This window comes from Gadus macrocephalus, chromosome 4 (genome assembly GCF_031168955.1).
Source record: "Gadus macrocephalus chromosome 4, ASM3116895v1".
Taxonomy (NCBI): Eukaryota; Metazoa; Chordata; class Actinopteri; order Gadiformes; family Gadidae; genus Gadus; species Gadus macrocephalus.
In genome coordinates, this window is record NC_082385.1 from 2,559,905 (window position 1) to 2,587,018 (window position 27,114).

Below are 27,114 nucleotides of genomic sequence, written 5' to 3' on the forward strand. Positions count from 1 at the left end.
TATTGTGTCCACTCAGACATCTTGGAGGTGAGACAGAAGCCCATCCTGATGACATAGCAGAGCCCCGCCCCGGGCCTGGCTACCAAGTGCCTACCTGCATCAGGGCCGCCTCCTCCTCTCCAACAGCACCACCTAGTGGCACAGCACAGAGGACCCCCGACCACCCCGCTTCAACCGACTCAAACACTAACTAAAAACTGGAGAGGACTCGTTCAGAACCCCGATAACACAAAACCAGCCTCCCATGAAGTGCCTCTTCCTTCAAAACAGTCCAGCGTGGTCGAGGAACAACGGGGAGTTCGGCTTTTTATTTCCGATGCGGACGCGTCGGTTGGTCCTCAGTGCGTCGGATCACTGCCGCCGCGAGAAGAGACACCGGGAACGGGATCTGACCAGGAAGGAATCGTTACAACTTTAATGAATGTCTCGTCTACTTTGTAAATATACTTCGCTGCTTATTGATTTATCACCGAGCCTTTTTTTAAGAAAAGGTTCCCCCTGCTTTTCGGATACTTTCCGCTCTTTTTCTTAAGGTTTGTTTCGTATGTTGGTTTTGTATTTGTCGTCGACCGCTTCGCCGTGTGATAAAAAGGGATTTTGTGTGTTTAAGGACTTTGTCTGTTTCTTCCAGAGCACTCCGTTTGTGTGTTAAAGGTAGAGTTATGGTTCGTCGTCGACGCAACGCAAGAGGGTTCCAAAAATTGGAACCTTGCGTCGAGCAGCAAGGGCAGTGATTGGTCCGCTAACATACACCCGACGCAGAACCAAAACAGCATGGTCATTGCGTTGTGTCAACGTCCAACCATAACTCTACCTTGCAGTTCTAGCTCCGTTCACCACCATAGCTCACTTTAGTATTCCACAGGTGTTATATATCTATAATAACACATGTGTTCTTTGGGTATTTTTGAAAATGACTCGGAAATTAGGTGCAGTTCATGTCAATAATCCGTATTTATTTCCGTCATGGTGAAATATGACAACCTTTCCTACCCAGCTTTGTATTATTTTTCAACTAAGCTTAAAATGTTGTGATAAATATTGTCCTCGCATTGCTTAGCTTCACTTAGCCAAACAGGTAGAGCAGAACGTTTTTTGGAACGATTGCAATTTTTCTTTCAGTTAGACGACAAATTAACCCAGTCACCAAACATCCACAAACCTGGTAACCATTTAACATGGGGTATGCCATTACAGTTCCTCATTGGCTGAAATGCGGCTTCCAGGTGAATTTCAGCCAATAAGATATCTCCCATTCTGTGATTATTCATGATAATAAGAATTACGACCTCAAGATGGATGTAGCATGGCCAGATGATGGGTTCTGGAAGAGGTCCAGGTGTCGTTCTGTTTTATACCACAGCTAAGTGCGTCCTGCTCGTAGCCGAGGTCATTGTGTTCAGGGCAGGACTTGAAGGGAATCCAACACACTTAGGTCCCTAAAGCCTTAAAAATCTGCCAACTGTATGTAAAATGTATTTTCTCTTTACCCTGATCTATAAAAATGCTTCATCGTATAATTTGCTGGTCTGTAACTTCTCCTGCTCCTCCTTCTATATGAAAATGAAACACTTTCAGCGGCCATTGCTGAAGAAAGTCCAGTCACTACTCGTGCTATTAAATGACATATTATACCAACAGGTGTGGGTGATTAGCGTTACAAGCGTTTCGAAAATCTGCCTCTTCGGACATCACAAGTGGGTTGGTCCACCCCTAGATGCATGACGGATCGATAATCACAATCACACCTGGTGGTGTAATACGTCACCTTTTAATCATTAATAGTCAAACAAACGTCTCACCACAGTGAAGGCTTTCAAACGGAGGGTGTGGGACCAGGTGTAATACCCAAAGTTCATCAATTCGATTTTCACGGTTCTGATGTTCAAACAGTGGGAGTAAACCTCGACCAATATACTTTTCCGAGACAAGCCCCAAAGCAGTGTTCAGTGTCTCCATTGTTTTCACTCACACAGTATAAGTGTACACAGGGGGTAGGCCTACCTTTCCCATGTTACGGTAGAGTTGGTCGGACGTTGACGCAATGCAATGGGGTTTACGGACCGCTTACGTCATTTGGGACCCTCCTTGCGTTCACCGCAAGGCCCTGACGTTCGCCTCCCAAAAATTGTAACCTTGCAACCTTGAATCATGTGATTGGTCCGCTAACGTTAAACCGACGCAGAACCAAAACAGGTTCACGAAAGCGTCGGAATGAATGCGTAGTCATTGCCTTGCGTCAACGAGCAACCACAACCCTACCTTTAGCAGCAGGTTGTTGGGAAGTGGAGGGATTTTAGTTTTTTATTCCTTCAGTGTTATACGATTGTGTATCGTTTGTTACAAAAAGGATGAATGTACTCACTTTGGTTGTGTATCAAAGACTGCGTTAACAGCCACCTGACGTGTATAGAAGCAAGTTTAGTTTTGCACTGTAGAAAAATAAAATGCTTTTAGAAAATCATTTGTTGGTTGTTTTAGGGCTATGACAACCTTTGAGTTTATAACTTTGCTTTAGTTGATTACTAACACTTAACTTTTTTAGGTAATCGTCATGTAAAAAGTCACTCAAGTTGCATCATTTCAAAAACATTCTGCTGTTCTTATTATTCAAATACATTTTAGAAAAGTGTCGTGTTTGTTTTGATATTTATAACCCTGAAATTATTTATAACCCTGAAGATACTTGTCTTTACCCATCGCACTTTGTTATTATTTTCTATTGTTATTTTGCCAAGGCAGAATTGGAAGACGTTTCTACCCTGTTGGTTTAGCAAAACGGCCAATTTTACCAAATATAACTTCCAGAGGGATCTGCTTAAACTGACTGCTATGGTACAATAAATGTACATTCAATAATATACGCATCATTCAAATCCTTTTCAGTCTCGAAATGATTTGTTAAGCCGCATAAAATACCTTATTTATATCTGGCATGTATAATATTTTACTTTACTAAGAGACAATTGGTTGAACATGAACATCTATTTATATTCTATACAAACCTATTGCTAGAATTTCTATGAAGACCAAATATATCTTGCAAAAATACAACTTAAATTATTGTTTTACACGACCTTGTTTATTCATTTAGACTTGATTAGAGCAGAACAAGAATGCCAAACAAAGATACACTGCCACTCTTCACTTAAGAGAACTAATAATTAATCCTCCTAGTCTTGCTACCTTCTGACAAATTTATCAAAGCTAAAAACTAGTCACTCCATCTCACCAGATTTACTCCTTCTATTTTCTTCTGCAGTACAGGACTCATTTCATTGTCTGACAACACAAATTATGGTTCTTCTACGTTGACATACCAGTGCCCAAGATTAACATGCGTGCAACCAGGCGTTTTATTTATGTGACTGAAATAGTAATGCAGCAATGAGTAATTTGGGCAAAATTAGCAATTTCTCACCTTGGCTAGAAGAGTCTACTAAGCCGCGCTGGTACATTCACAGCAGTAAGACACCAGGGAATATTTATGGAGACACCCGTGTTAGTCCTGCAAAGATAGATAGAAAGATTTATCAAGACGATGTTAGAAGTTTGAAGGATGTGGGATTCAGGTTTCTGATAATCATTGTAATCCTGGGATATGAAGTTAATTTGCTCTCTACCTTGTTGGGGGCGTTAACAGCTTTTCCCGTTTCATAATTCTTTACAGAGATCCCATTTTCAGATCTCACAAGTTTATATCTGAATTTCTTTTAAATAATTAGCATATTGTGGAGGCTTTAATCCAACTTGTTTTATAATAACTTCTGTTTATCATCTTTAGCGTGCATGTCTAACAACTCAATTAAAATGTGTACTTCAGAGTGAACCGTAAGAAACCTAATATGTTCAATAAGATGCAATGTTAACATTCCAAGACTAATCATCAAGGATCCTTATCGCCTATATTCATAGTTCAGCCGACTTTGGTGAACAATCCAACTGTTTTCTGAGGGGGGTTCAACAGCCAAATGACAGGGTACACGTGATTGTTTTTTTTTTTTCTTTTAATAAATGACTTACAAGCCAATGACAACATACCTCCCATACAAGGCCACCATCTTACGTCACATAAGGGACACTTGGAAAACAATGAAAAACAAAACAATCACCCCATGTTGAATAGAGACGCACGAAAACAACCAATCATAACGATGCGTCGCTCTTCATCATCATGTCCCTTATCACACACACACACACACACGCACACAATCACACACGGAGGTTACAAATGTTTCGCCTGTAGAATAAATAGCACACAGCCTCAACACTCTGGACCCCTGACGCACAGATCCAGCTATAATATACTCTAAAAACCTCCGTCTCCAGTTAACCGCTTGTGGGAGGAAGAATCAATTTCCTGCAATTTTCTTTTAAAAAATTTGTAAAACCAAACCGACCGAGCATTGTTTAGAGATTAGAGATTACAGTTTCTCCCCCCCCCGCTGCACCCTGTAACGCTGATTCAGACGCAAACACACTCACACACACACACACACAAAATACAACACACAAACGGTCCTGAACACACTTTAGTCGTTAAAAATAAACGCTGGTTAAGACAACAAAAAAAAAAGATCATGGCAATTATAAAGCATTGAAGTTCAAACATGCTCAGATTCCATCAACCGTCTACAAAAACGGAACCAAATAAAAAATAACTAACAAACGGTATCGTTTAAAAATAAAAAAGGGTTCGTCAGCCCGTGGTTCCTCGTTACAAATAAAAACAGCAGCATGGATGTGGAGACCAGACGGAATGCCAACGGACAGCGGGAAGGGATGGATCCCACGTCCCGACGGGAGACGAGAACTAAAAACTAACGTAAATCCACTGCATCACTGCAGGAGACGAGTGGGGACTCTGCTTTCACAGTCGAAGAACCGATTGGTTGTGAATAAGAAAACGTGAGGGGAGGAGGGAGGGAGTCATAGTGTTGGACCATTTGAGAGAGCTCTGCGTGTGTGTGTGTGTGTGTGTGTGTGTGGACGTCGAGATCAAAATAGGTAGTTTAAGTCACACTCGGCCCCTCATTCGACGGCGGCTCCGGGTTCCAGAGACGAGACACGAGACCCTGAGACCCAAGACCGGCAGCTCAATTCTGACCGGGTCCCCTTTGAGCAAGCGATGACAAAAAGGAAGGGCCGACTTCGTGTGTTATGTGAGACTTGTCTGGGCTGTGACGGAGGTGGGTGGGGGTGGGTACCGAGAGGACGAAGATGAGGAAGGGAGGGTGGAGGGGACGGGAAGGAGGAGGAGGAGGGAGGGAGCAAAGGGAAGGGGGGGGGGGGGGGGGCTCTTCAGGCCTTCTTCTCCTCCAGGATCTTGTAGAGGGCGTCGGCGTCCTCCGTGGTCTTGACGCGGATCAGCATGGGCATGGGCACGGCGGGGCTCTTGGGGTCCACCGGCGGGTTGGGCACGCACGCCAGCACCACGTTGTTCTTGCCCACGCGGGAGCTGGGCATGGAGGGGGCCAGCACGATGTTGAGCAGGATGTTGCCTGGGGAGGGGACGGACACACAGACACGGCACCGTTATCAAGAGGGGACCAGAGCTGGGGATGTTGGAGGCATGTCATCGTGAGGGTAAAGTCGGGATGGGAAACGCGTCGTCTCCGACCGACGTGCGTTCGGGCTAACAAGTCGGAACTACGAGAATAGGGAACTACAAGAATACAAATGTGTTACAATTATAAAATTTAAACACAAAGCTAGCAAGTCGGAAAAGCATGGATGCTCCAACTACAAGAATACAAATGTATTACAATTATAATATTTAATTATAAATGTAAATAGTGTAGTTTTGAAAAAAAATAATTGTAGTCAGTAAGCGAACAGACTACACATTGCTGTTGAAAGAGAACCCTTCACTAATAGTAGTTACAATGCTAAATTATGTTTCGGTATGTACCCGGTATCGGCCCATATCAAGTTCAGGAATCGGAAAGGAGAAAAAAAATAAAAATAAAAAAATGGTATCAGAACATCTCTAATAGGGGCTAGGGTGTTTTGCTCAAGGAGGGATGGACATTGGGATTCAAACCCAGAACCTCTAGACTAGGTATCCCTGGCCTTGGGTGAGGCCCAGTTGCAGTACCACTCAGTGGCCACTAGAGGGCCACCAGCGCCATGTAAAGACCCAGTCCATGAAAAACGCATCAAAGCCTGCAAAAGGTTTGTGTGTCTCTGGTCCACCCATCCCCCCTCTCCTGGCCCAAACGACCACTACCCTCAGCCATCCTCCACCACAGCGAATAAAACTCCCTGCCTTTTCATTATCCAGTAAAACCTGCTTTATTGAACATTTTAATTCACTAAATATAAATGCCTCCGGTCAATGCAACTAAATCCTCATGATGTCCCAGTGTTTGAAACATAGAAGAGGGATTTTTTGACAAAGCAGTAAACACAAACACGGCCAAAATCGAAGTTCTGGACTTAATGACCCAATGTAAATCCAAGATCGACTCGTTGAGCTCGAGGAAGCCTCTCCTACGCTAGAGAAGCCTCTCCTATGACAAAGAAGCCTCTCCTAGGACAAAGAAGCCTCTCCTATGAGTCTCCTACGCTAGAGAAGCCTCTGCTAAAGTGCGCTCGGAGAGTCGTTTAAGGAGCGACTGGCGGCGTGAAGATGATGTACGAGCAGCTGTTAATACATCTCAGCAGCTCCCCCCCGGTTCAGCTCCACACACACACACACACACACACACACACACACACACACACACACACACACACACACACACACACACACACACACACACACACACACACACACACACACACACACACACACACACACACACACACACACACACACACACACACACACACACACCTTTAGTCCTGGGGTAATTTATTAAGTCCTTGGGTAAAATACAGCAACAGACAAACAGATTTACGACGGCATCAGTGTCAAAAATGTTGTCTGCTTCTTTTGTCTAGCCTTCCTTCTTGTCGTTTTGTAAATGACCTACCAGAGTGGACAAATTGATCGTCTAACTAGTGGTTTTAATAATTTACCCTGCATTTACAGCAAAATAGTAAAAATTGATCAGCCCTTGGCAGGCGGGCTCGAATACGGTAACCAATGAGAACGTACACCAGACCACATAGCTCTTGTGTTGGCCAACCGGCAGGAGGTCAGAACACCACATGGCCAGACCGAAATAAGAGGGGTGCGGCCCACACTTGGAAGCCATGCGAGGCTGCCCTGCTTGCTAAGAGGCCTGGGCACTGATTGGATCCAGCTGGTCTATTTGTGGCCTGTGGGTCCTACGACCTTCTTGGACCTCCGAACCGTCCAATCAGAGCCAAGCCCCCGATACGATCCAGTGCGTCAGCGAATCTGAACTTCCCTCCTCATTAAATTCCATCGGTACAGATCGTTTTGGATAAATTGACCAAAAACGAGTCCGGAAAAAATTATTGCCTCAGTATTGTCGGAATATGGAAATCAAACGCCGACAACCCAGTATAATATAACGAGCTACAGGTCGGCTAAGTTATTTAAATACTCAATTACCCCTCAGTAAGAAACTAAAATCATGACAATTTTTACACCACATTTAAGATCCTCACTTTCTTCCACCGTTATCCATATTGGATTTTTTTAGGCCATTATTATACAACACACAAACCAGTTCTTCCCAGTCCGATTCAAGGCCTTGTAAAGCAAAGACGGACGGACATACAGGCTGACAGAAGGTCTATGCATTGCATCAGCCCCCCACTTCATGTATCGCCAAGACATTCAATGTTTCCAGGACTACATTACATAACTAACATGCAACGTTCACATCACTCACGTTAGGCTGTCTTGATTGTGACACACACACACACACAGACAGAGAGACAGAGAGACAGAGAGACAGAGAGACAGAGAGACAGAGAGACAGAGAGACAGAGAGACAGAGAGAGAGAGAGAGAGAGCTCACCCAGGTTTGTGTCTGCGCGGATCACCAGCTGTGTGCGCCCCTCGGCAGTGGGCTTCAGGTGCAGCGTGCCCACGCCCTTCTCCTTGAACTCGCCGTCCTTCTTGTAGAACAGCTTACACCTGCGGAGGGATCGCCGTTAGAACCGCCACAGAACTCCTCCTCAAACGCTGGAGCGCCACCTGGTTCTGTGCTCACAGGAGGCCGGAGGGTTCTCAAAATCGTGTGAGAGAGACAACCGTATGACGATGAAGACGTACCCCGCATTCCACTACCCATATTACCAGACTATTTACTTAGTATGTCCCAATACATAGTATGGAACAGGCAGTATGCCAAAATTACCAGGATGTTGTACAAGAACCGGTTGCGTCTCGCAAGATTGCCATCCAGCCGGCTTTTTGCCATTCTGCCCCACAATCCTTTGCGCAGCAGAGTATATGTCACATCGACTGAGCCTGCGAAAGTCGATGGCAGGCACTACAGGTGTGGAATCAGTGGAATCACCTGTAGTATATGTCCCAATTGCATGCATACGCATGCAACAGTGCATACTTTGTTAAGGGTAGCTGCAGTACGTAGGACAAGCAAATAGAAAAAGTGTGTGATTTGGAACGCAGCCACAGCCTGCACCATCCTAGGATAGCCGCAGCGTCTCAACAGCCATCTGGTAACTAGGTGATCCAGGTTAACAATACTCTTTACACAAAGGCATACTCGTAGGACCCCTCTAACACACTTATTGTGAGTCTTACGTTTTTGCAATTAGAAATAGTACTTAGCAATTGTGTAGCGTCGTAGACCTATACGAGGAATTGGCTAAACCTAGCAATTTTTAGTGCCTGGCACTTGTCTCTATGAACATCCTTACTGTAGAATCAGAATCACTTTTACTACATTTTATTGTACAAGAACACTAGAGTATAATTTTTAAGCTTGGTTCCTCAACAGCCATGCACATCAACAGCCAAGAGATAGATTGCCAATTCTCCTTCTTCTGACAAATGTACTTATTTTAAGTCACTTTGGATAAAGCGTCTGCCAAGCTCCCTGAATGTAAATGTAACACAGGCGTTTCTCATTACACTAATCCCTGATCTGCTCTGTTAACGCAGCGGGGCACGGGTCATAGACAGACCTAGTGAACTAACACACAGGGCCCTGGTATATGAGAGTGCTGAGAGCAGCACCTGGGTTTTTTCCCTATGAAGGCACCTCGGCATAAAGTGTCCATCTTCATCGGCACACCTGATTGGTCGCCAATGAGGCCCGGCCCATCGTCCAATCAAATCGGTCCTACCCGTTGGTCTGCTCGTGACCTTAGCCCTTGTTCTAGACACCCTTTAAGGCCTCAGTGAAAACACAAAATGGTATTCCTTCAGCGGCTTCTTCTGATCCGTCCCGTTTACGACTGATGGTTACATTTAGGAGGACTAAAGCCAATCCAAGAGGACTCTGCTGCTTCAGATAGCATGATCCCAGTAGACAGCACACAGTGACCCCATCCGTATACAGGATCCCATCATACCGCTGCAGTCCGTGGACTAGAACACAACGAGAAGCTTCGCTAACACTTTATAATAAGGTGCCATAATAAATAGCAAACTAGTCATAAACCTAACCCTTTGTTAATATTTGTTAATCGTTACTAAAATATCTATTTCGCACAAGTTAATAGTTTTTTTTCATTATTAATTAAATATTAGTTGTTTGCATAACCCTAGTCTGGCTGAACGGAAGTGGACAGCGTCTATTGCCTAGCGTCGGATTTGGCCGCGACTCCTCCCCTTCCGGTTGCTGGCGTTCCCGTATTGTGCTCCCCCTCAAACTCGGAAACTAGGCAGTATGGCGAGTTTTGAAGAAGACTTTGACGGCGCTGTAAAGTTGGCATGTTTGGCTCTTTCCGTCGAAAATTGCAAAGAACTGCAAAAGATTTGCTTACAGCATTGGCTGAGGAAGAAAGATGTTCTATTTTGCATGGACACCGCTGCTGCTTCCCGGGCTTAGCCCCGCCCTAGACGATTGTGATTGGTTTAAAGAAATAAAAACAGGCCCGCCCAGTTTCCCCACGGATAGACGGCTCGAGGTAGCGTGGCTCCAGACCATTCTACTTGCTGTAGTTTGGTCTGGTTTTGCGAGACTAGCATAACCCTAACCCTAGCACACGGCCCTAACCCTAGCACACGGCCCTAACCCTAACACACGGCCCTAACCCTAACACACGGCCCTAACCCTAACACACGGCCCTAACCCTAACACACGGCCCTAACACACGGCCCTAACCCTAACCCTAACACACGGCCCAACCCTAACACACGGCCCTAACCCTAACACACGACCCTAACCCTAACACACGGCCCTAACCCTAACACACGGCCCTAACCCTAACACACGGCCCTAACCCTAACACACGGCCCTAACCCTAACACACGGCCCTAACCCTAACACACGGCCCTAACCCTAACACACGGCCCTAACCCTAACACACGACCCTAACCCTAACACACGACCCTAACCCTAACACACGGCCCTAACCCTAACACACGGCCCTAACCCTAACACACGGCCCTAACCCTAACACACGGCCCTAACCCTAACACACGGCCCTAACCCTAACACACGGCCCTAACCCTAGCACACGGCCCTAACCCTAACACACGGCCCTAACACTAACACACGGCCCTAACCCTAACCATATCACGACCCTAACCCTAACACACGGCCCTAACCCTAACCCTAACACACTGCCCTAACCCTAACACACGGCCCTAACCCTAACCATATCACGACCCTAACCCTAAGCAGCGACCCTCTGTGGTCAGTCAAAAAAAAAACGATTAACTTGTTCCAAATAGATATTTTAGTAACAATTAACAAAGGGTTAGGTTATGACACCTTTTTTATGGCACCTTATTCTAAAGTGTTAGCGAAGCTTCTTCTGTACGGCTCCATCTCACGGCTCCATCTCACCCACTACGTGACCCAACACTACCTTAAATCACAAGCTCAACGTCGCGTTTTCACCACAGTACAGCATCCCATACACACAGACACAGACCCATTTGTTGTTATGAAACAGCCTGCGGTCCGTCTGTCCGTCTGTCCGAACGTCTTTCCCCGACAGACACCAGGAGACGTTCGTGAGGTGGACAGGAGATGCCTACCTCTGGGAGTAGAAGGCATCCTTCTCCTTGATCTCCCGGACCTCCACTTTGGGGGGCTCGTCGGAATCCTCCTCTCCGTTCTCATCTGCAGGAGACAAACGGCAGCCTCTTACACGTCTGCCGCGACCCAGCGCCGCCTCGCATTCGGCGGTGAACTCAGTGATCAATCGCCTGAGACGAACAGACGCACAGCGTGTTAAACGTCCTGCTAAGAACGCTTACGTCAGGACAGAGTATTCACTCAATAGTTGACCCAAAATAAGCCCAGATTGTTATGCTTTGAATTCACATTTCTATAGGATCCATCAGTGGGATTTACAATTCAAACCGTACATTTAATCCTTTTAAACTGATAGAGGCTCCCCCTTCGTTTATAAAAACATCCTCAAACCCAGAGATCCCATACATAGTCGCTGCATCAGCTCTCGCTCTGTGCTGTGCTCTCCCCTTCTAACGATCCCCCCCCCCCCACCCCAACACAACCACAGCCAGAGTGGGGTGAACCCAGTCCAGGGGAGAACGCTGCCACCGCCACTGCCACCTCCGCCGTTACGTACCTGTGGTGGAGGGCTGGGCCGCCTCTGCCTTCGCCCCGCCGAACGAGAAGGGTAGAGCCGACGCGGCGGCGGCGGCGGCGGTGGCGCCCCCGAACAGGGAGCTCTGGCCCGGGGCGGAGGAGAAGGAGAAGCTGGGGGGGGCGCCGGTGCCGCCGCCCGACGCCAACGGCCCCAGGGCCGCGCTGTCCAGCTTCTGGCCGAAGTTAAACGTCACGCCGGCGGGGACGGGCGCCGCGCCGGCCGGGCTGCTGCCCTTGTCGGCGGCGCCGTCCCGGCCGAAGGAGAACAAAGACGCCGGCGTCTTCAGCGGGGCGCCCGCCGCGGGCGAGGAGAAGGAGGGCACCGCCGCCGCCGCCGACGAGGAGGAGGAGGAGGAGGAGGAAGGAGAAGCGTCGGCGGAAGAAGAAGAAGAGGAAGAGGAGGCTGGCAGTGCCCCCCCCGCCTGCTTCTCTCCCCCTGGCGCGTTGCCATGGGAACCCCCGTCGGTGGCGGCCGCCGCTGTGGCGCCGTACTTCCTCTCGATGCTGGCGAGGTGCTGCTCGTAGTCCCTGAAGATGGGGTTGAGGTCGCACAGCGGGTTGCCGTTGACGTGCTTGACGATCCAGTCGCGCACCGAGCAGTTGAGCGCCGTGAGCTGCCGGCTGTACTCCTTGTTGTTACCGACGGCGCCGCTGCCGCCGCCGCTAATGCCGCTGCCGAGAGCGCCGGGGCTCTGAGTGGAGCTGGGGGCGGAGCCATTGGTGGTGACGTCGCCGGTCGTGGTGGAGGAGGAGGCGGGGCCGTTGAATGTTAAACCTGAGAGGGAACAGAGGGGAGGGGAGGTGGGAGGAGGAGAGGGAGATTCAAGGGAGAACGTCAGCCAGGCAGCGTTCCTGTCGACCAGATATACCCCCGGGGGGGGGGGGGAGAGAGAGAGAGAGAGAGAGAGAGAGAGAGAGAGAGAGAGACCGGGGGGGGGGGGGGGGGAGAGAGAGAGAGAGAGAGACCGGCGCACATTTCAGGGGACTGGGGGAGGGGTTTGCTTAAAAGGGGTCTACATCCGAAAGAAAAAAGAAAAGACACCCCACCCCCGCAACCTCCTCCTCCCTCCCTCCCTCCCACACACACACAGAGAGAGACAGCGAGGAGGAGATCCCGGCTGGAAGTGCTGCTGCAGCTCCTCTCCACGTGCCCTCCGGCTACAGTGTCATGAAATGGCACCACACACACACACACACACACACACACACACACACACACACACACACACACACACACACACACACACACACACACACACACACACACACACACACACACACACACACACACACACACACACACACACACACACACACACACACACACACCTCAACTCGATTACATATCTTCACTGGGCGGCGAGTGCGCAGACAAAAGGTTACTCAATGATACGCCTTCCTTCCCCCCCCACCATGGCCGGGCGGAGATAGTGATGAATTACCTTCAATGTGACGGGACGAGTACAGCAAGGACATGCAGTGTGTCCGGATTTGCCAAAATTATATTATTTTTCCCCTCAGGGCGTAATACTTTTGTAGTCCCAACAATGGCTTTTTTTTGTGTGTATTTTTAATGCTTATTGTAGTAATATGCACTGCCAGTATGGACAGAACTCTGGTCTAAATACAGGTGCTATCTTAGGACGCGCATCAATTATTCAAATGCATTTCCTGTATAAGAAAAAAACACAAGTCAACACACTGAATAGCACATGAACCGATTTAAGATCCAAATGTATACCCCCTGCATCCTTAACTCCTCATCAGAAATGTGCCCCGGCCCTGCAACATTTAACAGAACGCAAGAAACAGCACACACTGAGAGAGAGCGCTCACACCCACGCAGCTCAAACACTGGAGCAGGGCATTAACACAGGCAGCGTTAGGCAATCAACTCCCACTGGAGGTGCCACCACCCGTGTGAGGAAAGCAGGCACTCACAGCCTCGCAACACGCCTCCATCCAAAGTGCCCGCCGAACGGCGGACGTTATTTGAACAATTATGTTGTTGTGCAGATTAACTGGTGAATACTTGATACAATGCAAAGCAAGTGGTTGGGTGGGACACACACACACACACACACACACACACACACACACACACACACACACACTGTGCAACAGTTTCAATACAAAGGCGCTAAATTAAAGTAAAGTACTATAGAGTTAGAGTAAAATAAGATAACATAAAATAAAAAATAAAATAAAAGACTAACAAAAAAGAGTTAGTCTTTAAACATAAAATAAATCAAACAATTAACTAAATGCAACAAAGGTAAGCACATACAGGTAACATAGTAGAAAAGGTCAACCATTAAGAAAAGAAAGCGCTACAAACTCACCGGGGGCGCCGGTGGACGAGAAGCCCCCGAACGGAGTGCTGCCATTGGACAGCCCCGCCAGCCCCTTGAAGCCGCCGCCGTTCCCGAAGCCGGAGAACCCGGTGGTGGGGGCGGCGGCGCTGGACCCCGATGACATCAGGGAGAAGCCCTTAAAGCCCTTGAAGGCACCGGGGTTCTCACTCTGAAACAGGGAGAACACGCATTTCAGGATGTGAATTCTTTACCAAATTTTATTTTATACTTAGGCCTAATCCCATTTCTACCCCTTACCCCTCCCCCTTGTTTTGAACAAGGGGGAGGATTGGGCCTAAGGCCCAATCCCATTTCTACCCCTTACGCCTTCCCCTTACCCATTCTCCTTACCCCTTCAAAACAAGGGTAAGGGGTAAAAATGGGATTGGTCCTTGATGCACCGCAGCTCAGAGACATACGACATTTCAGTTCTTCTATTTGTCTTGTACATTTGTTGTAATTGACAATAAAGCTGACTTTGACTTTTGGTCTGACTCTCAAAAAAGAGGATTTAAATCTCAGGAGAACCAAGTGGAAATTATTGTCTTTTTTTCCGAGCCTTGGTCTTAGAGAAAGGAATATTCCACTGCACCCAAAATATTAATTTCCATCACCATACCATAATATGAGCTTATGTTTCGATGCTGCTGAAAAATAAATCAGAACTTTTGATAATTTAAGTTGGATCCTCTGGTGTTGACCGAACAAAAAGGATTGATCATGAAAAATAACAGGCATATAAATATGAACTTGGTCTCATTAACATTAGTAATAAAATGGAGGCTAGCCAGTTTGCTACAGAATGATGAGCTCATCTCATACCAAGAAAATAAACAAACCTATGAAATACATTATTAAGATCTAGGGCAGATAGTGTAGTAGTTAGGGTAAAACTGCACTGGGTTGGATTCTCAGACTACCTTTATGCAACCTTAAGCAAGACACTAACCGCTATCTTCCCATTATTACTTGCATCTGAATTCGATAAAATAATCTGTTTATGAATCAATTGCAGGTAAGAAAACAAATTGTCCACTCATCAACCTTTTATAAAGTCTCTAGAATCTTTAGAGAAGTTGAGGGACGTGCTTCTGAGTTTAAAGCACCATCAGACCAGATTAATTTGCCTGATTCATTCAGATCGATTAGTTCTGGTCCTGAATTCAAGACTTCTTTGTTGTCCACCTTAAATCATCTTGTTCTTGATTGTATATGCATTCACTTTTAGATTATAAGTAGGCTCAGTACTTTGACATGTTATATGGTGTGTTCCTTAATTTTATTTCTCCTTCATTTTGTGGATAGAGGACACTTGTTTTAAAAGATGTAGCAGGTATCGTGTGGGATGGTGGGAGAGCCCTTATTCGTACGTCCTTCTTGAAGTTAACATGTAGATTGTTTTATTTTGTTTAAAGGTCTGTTAACTTCTATGTTTTGTGCCCGAGGACCCCCCTTGAGAACTAGATTCTTTATCTCAAGGGGATTAACCTTAATATATTGGTATACTAGCATACTATACTATGTTATAGTATACTACTATACTAGGGATATCCCCTTGAGGTGACATGTGACATGTGAGCAAAGGATTCTGGGACGTTACCTCTCCAATATTCCTACGCTTGGCCTTCTTGATTGGTCGGTTCTTCAGCACATCAACACTGGCGATGGAAAAGGTCCCAGCCTGTTGGACACACGAGAAATTAGCACTCGCATTGATCGCAACCCTGTGGCACAATGGTTAGCAGCACAGTCGCGCCTCACAGCAAGAAGTACTTTGGTTCGAACCCCCAGGGACAGACGTTTGTGTGTTATCCCCGTTTTCGAGTTGGTTACTTCCGGGTGCTCTGGTTTCACCCCACACCATGCATGTTGAGTTAATAGTCCTGCCACTGCCCTTGACCAAGTCTCCAGTCATAGGGCTAGGGTTAGACCCTGCACTGTGGCTGCTCCAAGGTAAACGCTCCTAGTGGTAATGGTATAATACTCCTAGTGCTGCAGCTAGTGATGGGTCATTGCTCTTAGAGCAGATGCTCAGAGGTTCTTGGTGCTGCTAGTGATGGATAAGTGCTGCTAGTAATGTTTAAATGCTCCTAGGGTTGTTACTGATAGTTAAATGCTCATAATGCCGCTGGTGATGGTTAAATGCTTGTGGTGTTGCAGGTAATAATAAACAGTATTCTTCAACCGTTCATACTCATTGTATGGCTTTCTTATTGCACTTATAAACAACATAATATCAGGAAATTACAATTTGGAAGAAATTCATTCACAACAACCCATTATCAATTTGCATCTAGAAAGTATTATGCCATGCGATTCAATTAGTAGCTGCTTGTGGTGTTGTGCTGTGAGGCGCTGTGCAGCATCCTGGGTAACCATGGGTAACCAGGTGTGGGGAAAAGTTAGAAGCTAGCCGAAAAACAGTAACAGACACCTAACAACTTTTTACTCCACTTACAACTTGGACACCAAAGGATTTTAGATGGGGCAATGTGACATTGCAGATTTAGCCATCACCAGAATATAACTATTCATTGATGTATTTAGATGCAGGCTAAACATGTACATGAGACTGGTAGTCTACACCTCTTTATCTGCAATCTAAATACTTATCTGCAATCTAAATAAATTCTAAATAGAATTTAATAAAAATCAATATGCATAAACCGTTAATACATGGAGTCCACTGTCATTTTCCTCAAGATGTGGATAGCATTACTAATGTTACTTAAAACTGTTAAAAAATACTACAAGTAAACTTGTAATATGAAAGTTTCAGTGTTTGTATTGAATGGAAAAACCAAGCAAGGAACTAATTTTCACCGCTTTATCATTGGGTTAGGGTTCACTCACCTCCTCTCCTTCTTCTTCCTGATCCCAGTTCCTGTCGGTCAACTCCTTATCAGCGATTCGTTTGGCCATCACTGCTGGTCTGTGGAACAAGGTGAGGCACGCAGTTAACTTTCCAATTCAAAATAACAGTTCACATTGGACGAATTAACCTACTGCAATGGCTGGAAAATCGCTAGACAACTTATGACATGATGACAGTATCAGACAGTTAGGAGGTTAAGAGGTACCTAGCCATAAATCATATGATTATCAGGTTGGCTGCACAATGATCAGCAGATCACACGTGTAAATTAAAGAAACCTTTGAAATACATTATTAAGATCTAGGGAAGATATTATAGTAGTACGGGTAAAACTGAACTGGGTTGGATTCACAGTCTACCTGAAGGCATCCTTAAGGAAGAGGAATTGACACTTCATTGATATCGATGCTATTACCTATCCACAGCATATGATAATTAAGGTATCCACTTGGAGAGGATTGGACGTAAGTTAAGTCGATGTATAACTCGATGTTATACATCAAAGTATATGTCTAACTGATGTCTCACAGACAGTGCAGGAGATCTTATCTACCAAATTCAGTCACAGCAGAACCCATAATAATGTAGTTCATGGTATTTACTTATGAGTGAACAAATGTGTGTTGCATGAAGCTCCACAGTATACGCCTCCCTATGTCCCTCATGGCGAGGCCAAACTCAACGCCAGGTTCACGTTGCCGGTGTCCTGCTACAATATCGATTCTGCGCGTGCGCACGCATGCGCACCAGTCACAACCTCGGACTCTCGTTAGGCTACTTCAACCGTTCTCTCCCTCATTAATGATCTCCTCTTTTAAATAACAACATGACACGCTGTAGAAGCGTTCGTGCGTCTAATTATCCCACGTAAGTGTATATTTTCAAGAACTTGAATGATGCCATAGATCGTCAAAACGCCGGAGAGCGACGCGTTGCTAACCCGCTAGCCCCGGGTTAGCAACCGGGTCACCATCACACACCAACACGCCGAGGAGGTAAACTACGGAGCGGTATACTGCGGTCACATAGTTGGGACAGGGCATCGACACTATCCGCTTTACATCACCGGCGTGTATAGATAACGTGGTTTTCGTGAAATGACGTGATACTTTGTGAAAGGCCAAAAACTTGGCCCACTCACACACACACACAGACTCCGCTAACATTTTAAAGCTATCGTGCGTCAAGCGATGCAGCGGTTATTGGTTTTGGATTAAAAGAAAGTAAAAGAAAACATACCCTTTCAGGAAGTTTAAATTCCTGTTATTATATCTTAAATGTGAGGCAGGTCCAGACACTCCCCTGACGGAAACTGTGACGACGTTGTTTCAAACTAAAAATTTAAACAAGCCTCTGTCACGCCGCCATTTTACAGAACGGGATATCCGCGATTTACGCGCTCCCCCTTTTTGGTCATGCGCACTGCGTACGACAGGCATGGGCCATGGGACATGTAGTCAATCATATAGGACGTTTTATAAGGCCATATTTGTACTTTAAATAAGAAGAAGATGCACGTGTGTTAAACTGCGTAAAGAATACACATAGTAACTTTTCAAAATGTGCTTGTGGTTTTCCACCACAATTTAGAGAATACGTGTGTCTCTCCCGCTCTCGCTCTCTCTCTCTGTCACCCTTTTTGCTCTCTGATCTATCTATCCATATATATATTTCACTTGGATAAGTTAAATATGTTTGTTGAACTTATAATGGGAAAAAGAATTTCAAGAAAACAAGGTCAATGGCTTGAATCAATACACCTCAGGATTTCAGATGCAGGTCACTAAACAGTCACCTTATATGCATGCATTCAATGGCCCTTTGATCGAACCTGTCGGTGGTCCTCGCAGGGACCCCCTACAGTACAAAGACACTCCCTTTAGCGATAGTCAATTTGAGATAAGCCAGCATGCCAATCCATTACAGCCCTTACTGGATTTCAGTCGCCACTGGGCCTCGGAGCTTGTTATAAATGGGGATGCACACAAGAGCTCTGGGGAGTGTGGGTAAAAAGGGAGCAGATGGCTGTTCTCCAAACTCGCAGGATCCTCAAGACCGCCTTGCCAAACAGGAACAGGTGCGGGAGAAAGTGGGAAGAGAGCTAGGGGCCCTTGCGCTCGCGAGCATCAGACCCCTGACCAGCTGGCCAGGGGAAAATGGAAAAACTCTTGGCATCGGAAAAGAGGGAAACCTGTATCATGCATGTAGGAAGGAACCCGCCATGCAAAACACTTAACAGGCCTACCGAATGTAGGTTCACAAGAATACAAAAAAAAGATAGGTTCTTCAAAGGGGTTCTTCTTAAGCATTCTAGAGTCGTACCACACACATTACCCATATTAAGCGCAGTGCCGTTTCACTAAAGCGCTACGTTTTTCGTCTCGTCTTTTTTTTTTTTTTAAACTGCTCGCATTTTGGCACAACAAGACTACGAATCCCAGGGTGCCGCTGGACAAAAGAAGGTCTGGCCCGGCCCGCTGAGCTGAGAGAATTACAGTGGGTCAGGGCTAAGATGGAGGGGAGAAGGGGGGGGGGGGGGGGGGGGGGCAACCACTCTCTACAGGAGCCGGGGCCTCTCCGTTGGTTCACTCTGTGAAGTCTGCTCGTCAGCCAATGGGAGGAGGGGGCTGCTTTGGCCTGGGCCGTTCTCAGCAGGGTCGGCCGGAGAATCACACTTCAAGGTTGTAGGGAGAATCAAAGCTTGTGTATTCCGTGTGAGCGTTGATGAAGTATTGATCAAGGGTCCGTGGAGAGGCGATGTTGGACGTCGGTGATCACTGCAAACGGTGCACCTGCTCAGCCTGCTGCATCCGATTGGCCCGTGTGTAGCAAGGAGTGGAATCACGGTTATAGTGCTTATTGCATGTATCATTCATCGCGTTTCATATAGTCTCCGATTGTATCTCTCCATATATCTTTTTTCGTATGCCATTATCAGGTTATTGGCAACCACTATTTAATGAACCATCTTTTTAATTTATGTACTTTATTTTTATTAGCAATTTAGTAGAAACATCTACATAATTAATCAGGCATTTACAATTGGACTTGTAATTATATTCAATTAGTTTATTACCCAGTAATGCATTGCAAATTAGAAGCAAATCAGTTCGTAATGGTGCTGCACCCCACATGACCGTGAGGCAATCTTGATGAAATGGAGACAGAAATCTGCAACACATCCGTGGTCCTTTGGTGACACGTACATTTAATGAAACGCCTTGGTTATATGGTTTATATTATCAATAAAGAGAGACGAAAATACATTTAGAAAGCAGAAGACCTTTTGAACTCATACTCATCCTTAGTATTTCTTTTAAGTTTGTAGGTTAAGAAACCCACATAAATGCAACACAGGCTACTAAACCTAATGATCAATAAATAACTAAATCCCTTGCTTCAAGGTAAACCTTAAAGGGATAAAAAGTTTAAAGCATCTGTTAGCATTTTATAATTTGGTTACATGACCAAAAACGATTTCTAACACCAGTGCACCTACTCACATGCACTGGGTGTTGAAGACAAAATGTATCTCATGCTTATTCCAGAATAACATCTTGGAGTGCTCCTATTGGCTGATGGTGCAGTAGCCTGCATTTTTTCTCACAGTCTGTGTGTGTGCCTCCCACTACCGCTTCCCACTCAGGGAAGCAATCAGCCTGGCTCTCTAGGCTCTCTCTGCTGTGAAGGCCTCACACAGGATATTCTTCTTTTCATTCCCCTTGTACACTGACCACGCGTCTGCAATAGCACACAGACTGCTCTGCTAAACACACACCGGTCGGAGTGCAATCCCATTTATTTAGCTTTTACTTTCCTTTGTCCCGATGGAAGAATTGGATGTTTATCTTTTGATTGAGAGTTATGTTGTAAATCAAGTAGCCTATTATCCAGGAAAAGTAAGCCGTTTGAGGAAAGCTTCCAAGGCACTGAATCTAATGATGACCGAGACAAATGGGACATTTTGATTATAGAAGTTATTACGCCGAAGGAGGTTGTTATGCTATTATGCAAAGTATGTACGCACCATGGGTTGTTTACGCTTTGCATTTAACAGTCCTGAAAAGAGACGAGCTGTAAGAACACAAATCTAAGAAGAAGCAACAGCAGCCAACACAGCAAGAATCCTGTTACATGGGACAAGATCATTCTGCTTTGCTTCCCAGGATCTCTCAAGGGCTGTATCCCCTGGCTTGGGAATTTCCTTCTGATAGATTTGCTTTACCCGTCAGTGGTTTTCAGCTCCATGAATACAAAATGTAGGTTTGGTTTAATAACTATTGGCTTGGCAACACTAAAGGGAGTTCAGAATAGTCAGCTCGGAATGATTGAATAATTGCATTGAATCATTCATAATTCATATTAATTCATTAAAATCTCAAAGTCAGATGCTCTCTACAAACACGGGGATAATATAGAAAGAGAAATGTGTGGATCCGATATAATCAATGTATTTCAGAGTGTAGGTGAAAGAAAACGCATATAGTCAATATTTAATTACAATATTGCCTGCAGCATGCAAACGTCAAAACATGACTTCATGGTAGCGATATTCATCAGTGTTCAAGTGTGACTAAAATTTCAAAAGAAACAACCTTGAGGATGTGATAGATCTGAAAAGATTTTTTTTATATAAACTGAACAAAACAAAAACAAAAAGATTCCGGACTAAACACCCAGCGGTGAGAAACACGGGTTAGATTAACCGCTGAGGTTTCATTCAATATATCTGGTGTAACCTTTCCGGTGAACTTCCCCTGTCTGCACCTCATTACGTATTCTCTGCGTGCTCGCACACCCAATCCTTTTCCCATTTCGCTCTCGTACACACAATGGCTTCTGCTGCCCCCCCCTCTGCAACTCTGCACACACTGCAGCACACACATCTGTGGGCCGTTCCTCCTGCATTGCCCGCGGTCTACGGCAGCTGAAGGAAAGGTTACCGCCTGGGCCAGGGATAGCACAACAGGGCGGCTGTGCACTGCACTGCATTGTGCTTAGTTACAGTGCTTTTCCATTGTACTATGTGCAGCCAAGCGTGTAAGAAAGTGAAGGAATTAGTTTCTCTTATTAATAGTTTTGTTGGGTCACTGTCTGTTTTTTTTTGGTTTTTCGATGGATAATGGAGCTTTCAGAAACAATAGTGTTGCATGTGAACACCTTGTTATGATGAATGGGATGAGGATGTTATGTATCATTCATTATTGCATGTTTTATAGTAATGAATGATAAAGTAAAGCACAAAATAGCTAGTGTGTTCTTTAGCATTTTCTAAACAGTGCTTCTAAGGAGATGATTATTCAGTTTTAATGCCAGAAATGTCGTCTTCCTCATCTTCTCTAGAACCAGTGAATCAGAGTGTGGGTCAGTGGCTTGGCAAGGCAACTATTAATTAAACTAATGGTGAATCCAAGTAAGTACTCACACTTTGCCTTTGGCATTAACATGATTACAGCTCTGTTGAATTACTCAGAAACTATCCGTTGACCTTTGATATTAAGAATGTTGTGTCTTTAAAGTGGCAATGGGCATAACCTTGGAGGCACAGCTGTTAGGATAAGAGATTAACATACGCTGGTAAGGAACACCTAGCCCTCATATTATTCCCTGCTCTATGTGGAACTTCAATTTGCGTCAATCCATCCATCTAAATCCAAACATGAACTCATCTGGCTGATTTGGAGAATAGCAGTCAGATGAAACTACTAGTTGAGAAAACTATAAAACGCCTCATTTCGTAGCAAGCATGGAAATGAGGAATCTGTTTCAAAGTCACAGTTCACATGTTTCAAATATCAAATTATTGATTTCCCCAGGAAAAGGGCTCTCCCACCCTCCCTTCCACCCTCTCGCTCTTAAAAAGCAGTTTTTTTAATGTTCTTTGCTGACATTTATGTCAACCCCTCTTGCAAGCCCAAAGACACGTCTTTACAAATGTCAGAGTATCTTTTCGTACGCAGTGAAGGATATGTGCTTGGCCTCTGTAGAAATCGAGCTGCCAACTGTCACTTTGGGGAGGAACAAATCAAAATGTCATTGCGCTACTCCAGTGATATATAATGTATCTCTAGATATTGGACCACATTGAACTGTCAAACCCACTCTGACATGCTGTTGACATGTCGGGTTCGGTTTGGACTATTTCTACACCGTACATCACAAGGCGGTCCTGCTATGCAGTGTGGCTGTTATATTTGAAAGTGTTGATTTATGATAGAGAAGTAGGTTGTACTGGTTTATTGTTCAAAAATATCCTCTTAAGGTTAAGGCTGTGTGTTTTTTTCATTCAATATGAAATCTAGAATAGATGATATAGAATAGAGCCTTAAATATGTAGGTCTCACAATGAAAAGCCGTACAATGTTTACCTTGATGCCTTTTGGCATGGCAATGGCTTAGTTCTGCAGTCGGAGTAGATGTGTCTGACTGACAACTGAAAGGTTGCACGTTCAAACCTTTCCCCGATTTGGAGTCAACCCCTCTTTAAGTGATTTCTTTAACAGAGCCCACTGTGCATAGCTTCCATGCTGCTAGATTGTAGTTCTATGTTCTAATGAATATAAATGGCTTCCATTATATGTACCGAAAAGAAAAAATATATTAAGGGAAAAAGCTTGAAAGAATGAGCCATGCTTTCATTGCAAAAGTGCAATAATACAACTCCTACCACTACCAATAATAATAACAACCAGTTAGGCCTATCAAATCTCTCGTGCTCTGAATAAATAAACCAAGACTCCTCTGATGCCTTCACATGTCTTTTCATGTCTGACATCTCCTCTCAGTAAAAGTGACATTTTCAAAAACTTCTCCCCCTTTCGTTTTTTTTTTCTCACCTTCAATGTCTTCCTATTGAACCGCGGAATTAACTGTCAAAAATCCTCCCCTGAAAAGTGAAAATGGTTTGCATATTACGGCGTACGTCGAGCCAGGCAGTGATGCAACGGTACGTAAACCGGCCCAGCGAGGCAAGTCCTGGAAACAATGGCTGTCAGAGCAGCAAGGTTGCGAGGAACAAAGGCACGTGGGAGGACGCGAGGCAGCACGAGCAGGTGGCTTTCATCGTTTTACAGGGAGGGGAAGAAGATGACCGGAGATATAAAGTTGGACAAAGCGCCCTCCCCGAATCAATTATGAAAATGGAAACTTAGCAAAAGGGAAAGTCAAGGAGGAGGGAGATCAGGCCAAAGATTTTAAGGGAGCTTTATGGCGGCGTAGGATTGCCCTTCAAGGCAACCATATATAATAACACACAGCCTATGATGAAAAAGTTTTCATGAAGCACGTCGAGATTACATTTTCTATTCAAATCCCCATTTGTTAAATTAAAAAACTCCAACAAAAGAAAGACAGAGTCTGCCTTTGGGGCTGTATTAAACAAAAAAATACCTCACCTTTCATCCCGCTCTGTCTTACTGGGTTTGTGTAAACGCGTGCTCACACACAATGACGCCCCGGGGTGCGTATAGGAGAGAGTGATATAGACGTTAAGCACTGACACTGAGGCCCTGTGGGCCGTTCCCAGCAGATGATTCGCTCTGTAACGGCAGAACGCTAGTGACAGATCCCTGCTCGGTTTCGGGAAAAGACAGAGTTACTCACCCAATCAACTCTTGACCTTGCTCTGGGAGTCCTCTAGATGTTTGTTTGGTCTTTGTTGTTTGGATATTCCGTTGGGGTTTCTTGTGTTTATCTTTGAGCTAATGACAAAGGGTGTTTGGGTGTTTTCACGCGAGAGCACAGTGGGGCTTCCTAATGACATTGCCTCAATGTCGTTATGAGGTCCCAGGAAGAGAAAATGAAAGTGTGCTTTGAAATGCTGATGTTAAAAAGTCTTATCGTCTCATAAATCCTAAAAGGGTCTCATAGTCAATAGATCATATAAAAGTGTGTACTATATACTGTGATAATAACTTTAATAATACTGTGTATATCTACCCATAATTCACAACCTGTAGTATCTTCTCTATCAGGACATGTTTATCTTGGTTTAGATTATTGTTGGTACGACAATATAGTTAAAATAAGGAGACAGAACTAAAATAACCCTATAAAGGTGAGCCAAAAAAAACTAATGCGCTGATACCAGTATCCCGATTCTATATGTAGAAATGTAAGGAAAAAAAATACCACAATTGCACGTATTGGTCAGGCAAAATGAATAAGTACACTACATAGAGTGTTATCGGCAGATAACCAAATACCAAATGAGTATGGAAGCTATTTACATTTCCCAGATGATTGAATCACTAAAGTAGTTTCAGTGTTGTGGCAACATGAACTGCGATATCCAATGTTGTTTACGGCACATGGTGGAATTGTGTTTCCATTGATGATCGCAATTCATTTAGGGAAGTTAAACCAGCCACCAATGCTGCACATTGATTTTATTATTCTGCGTTGCCCGGAAACAGTGGTAGCTAAACACAGAAGGGCTTCAAAGTTATTCATAGCATAGCATAACCTTTCTGTCGAAAATAATATAGTCTCCAGTAAATGTAGTGTAAATGCCTTTATATCACACACAAAGAATGTGTGAAAATGAATGTTAGAAGAGTTTAAGTGCCTTGTGTGTGACAATTGATAGCTGCTGTTTTATCTTGTGCTTTTATGTCAGGCAAATTACTTTCAAATCCAAATTCAAACAATTACCCCAAAGGAAAGAACAAAAACAATGCGTTACCGGTGCATTATGTGTTTGACTAACTTCCTGTCTGTGTTTGATTTAAATGTTTGATTTTCTTCAAAATAACCTTGTCTGTTCCTGCGTTGTGTGCACAGGCTAAACCCTGAGATTGTCAGGGTATTTTCTTTCTACTGGCCAGTGCCAGGATTGACAGATGGCCAGTACAGGCCCAGCCCTGGGGTGGACTGGGCTAAAACTACAGTAATAGCATCCAACTGATATCAAATCTGTTTGATTTCTTCCCGTGTCCTCCCCGTCTGCCTTTGACGTGAACAAAGGATCGTTTTTTTAATTGAAGTTGATGAGTCATTTATCTGTCAAGTCTGTGAGCATACTATTATGTAAATCAGGAACATAAATAGCCCGGTGCCTGCTGGTTTAATTTGTGATTTAAATCGGAGTCATCATTTTCAGCAAGTGTGGTGTTTTGCTCTGCCGTAACTCATGACCTAAAGTAGGTGAGATTCTTACGAGTTCACTGAAAGAGAGATAAAGCAAACAGGTGTTTTAATAATATAGTGACTATCCTCTTATTAAGTTCATGCGTTGAGCTAAAGCCATATACACTGAATTGAGATACATGTCATTAATGAACTGCTAGAGGTCAGGGAATATTGCTCAAGCGGGCCTACAAGATGGCGACCCACATTCGGGATCAAACCCTCAACCTTTGGTTTGTGAGTTGAAAATCCCTTACCCTTCACATTCTCCTACACCCGGTAAGTGGTTTAAAACTTAAGATAGTTCTAGAAAATACTGTCACTATTGATAATCGTACATCTTTCCGAATAAACTATTATTGTTTAATAACACTGTCAGGATTCAATATTAGGTATCTCTGTAGTCTTGGTAAGTTTGTTTACAAGTAAATTCAGATGACAACATTCTGTCCCTTATCCGTGAAGTATATTTCAAGACTGAGGGATACTTTGCTGTATGACTCAAACATTAGCCCACATACTCTTTAAATTGTTCATCTAGAGCTATAGGAATTCTTCCAAACTCACCAAGAATATAAATGCTATGAAAAACCTCCTATTTTACAGTGAAGGAATGTAATACGAAATACTTAACTACAACTAAATCAAAGCATTGTGGTGTTAGTTGGGCTTTTGACCTACATACAAGTTAAGACAACAGCCTTTTCTTTGAGGTGGTCAAAAACACCCCAAATTGATACATCAGAATATAAAACAAAACAGGACCATGGCTGTTTTCAATTCTTCTTATTTTTCATTTAAAAACAAATAAAAAAGCTGTTCTCCAACGCCACCTATCACTTTCAAATGACCTAGTGGAACAACAGCCTAACCGAACACAATCCCAGCAATAACAACCGTCTCGTCCCGTTCACCCGGCAACGCACGCTGGGATTGAACGCGACTGCCTTGGTTGTTCGACGAGAGGAGTTCAAGAGTTTCACCGCTGAGCCGTGAAATGAAAAGTAGCAGCTGATGTAGCAACAGAGGCTCCGACCTGTGCCGGGTGGGGGAGGGGGGGGGGGGTCTGAGTGGTGATAATAAT

The 27,114-nt window shown here is 44.7% G+C and overlaps 2 protein-coding genes across 2 annotated transcripts in view; one reads left to right on the forward strand and one right to left on the reverse strand.

Annotated features, from left to right (window-relative positions):
* kiaa0930 overlaps nt 1-2,464 on the forward strand; it is a 26,330-nt gene extending 23,866 nt beyond the window's left edge. Inside the window, exon 10 of the mRNA XM_060048615.1 lies at nt 17-2,464. Within this exon, the coding sequence (XP_059904598.1) occupies nt 17-57 (41 nt within the window). The 3' untranslated portion in view covers nt 58-2,464. The remainder of the gene's footprint in view (nt 1-16) is intronic.
* Nucleotides 1,022-18,304, reverse strand: nup50 (nucleoporin 50). The gene is made up of 8 exons (XM_060048604.1): nt 18,144-18,304; nt 16,883-16,961; nt 15,630-15,710; nt 14,018-14,198; nt 11,656-12,450; nt 11,099-11,183; nt 7,938-8,056; nt 1,022-5,501 (listed from the first exon to the last, which is right to left on the reverse strand). The coding sequence occupies exons 2-8, from the start codon at nt 16,949-16,951 to the stop codon at nt 5,302-5,304; spliced, it is 1,530 nt and encodes a 509-aa protein (XP_059904587.1). The 5' UTR covers nt 16,952-16,961; nt 18,144-18,304; the 3' UTR covers nt 1,022-5,301.
* Between the last annotated feature and the right edge of the window lie 8,810 nt (nt 18,305-27,114).

Coding starts and splice junctions, on each gene's coding strand:
- nup50 (XM_060048604.1), bottom strand. CDS start 16,951: ATGGCCAAACGAATCGCTGATAAGGAGTTGACCGACAGGAACTGGGAT. Junction 15,711..16,882: donor AGGAAGAAGAAGGAGAGGAG/GTGAGTGAACCC, acceptor TGTGTCCAACAG/GCTGGGACCTTTTCCATCGC. Junction 11,184..11,655: donor GGCCCAGCCCTCCACCACAG/GTACGTAACGGC, acceptor TGTCTCCTGCAG/ATGAGAACGGAGAGGAGGAT.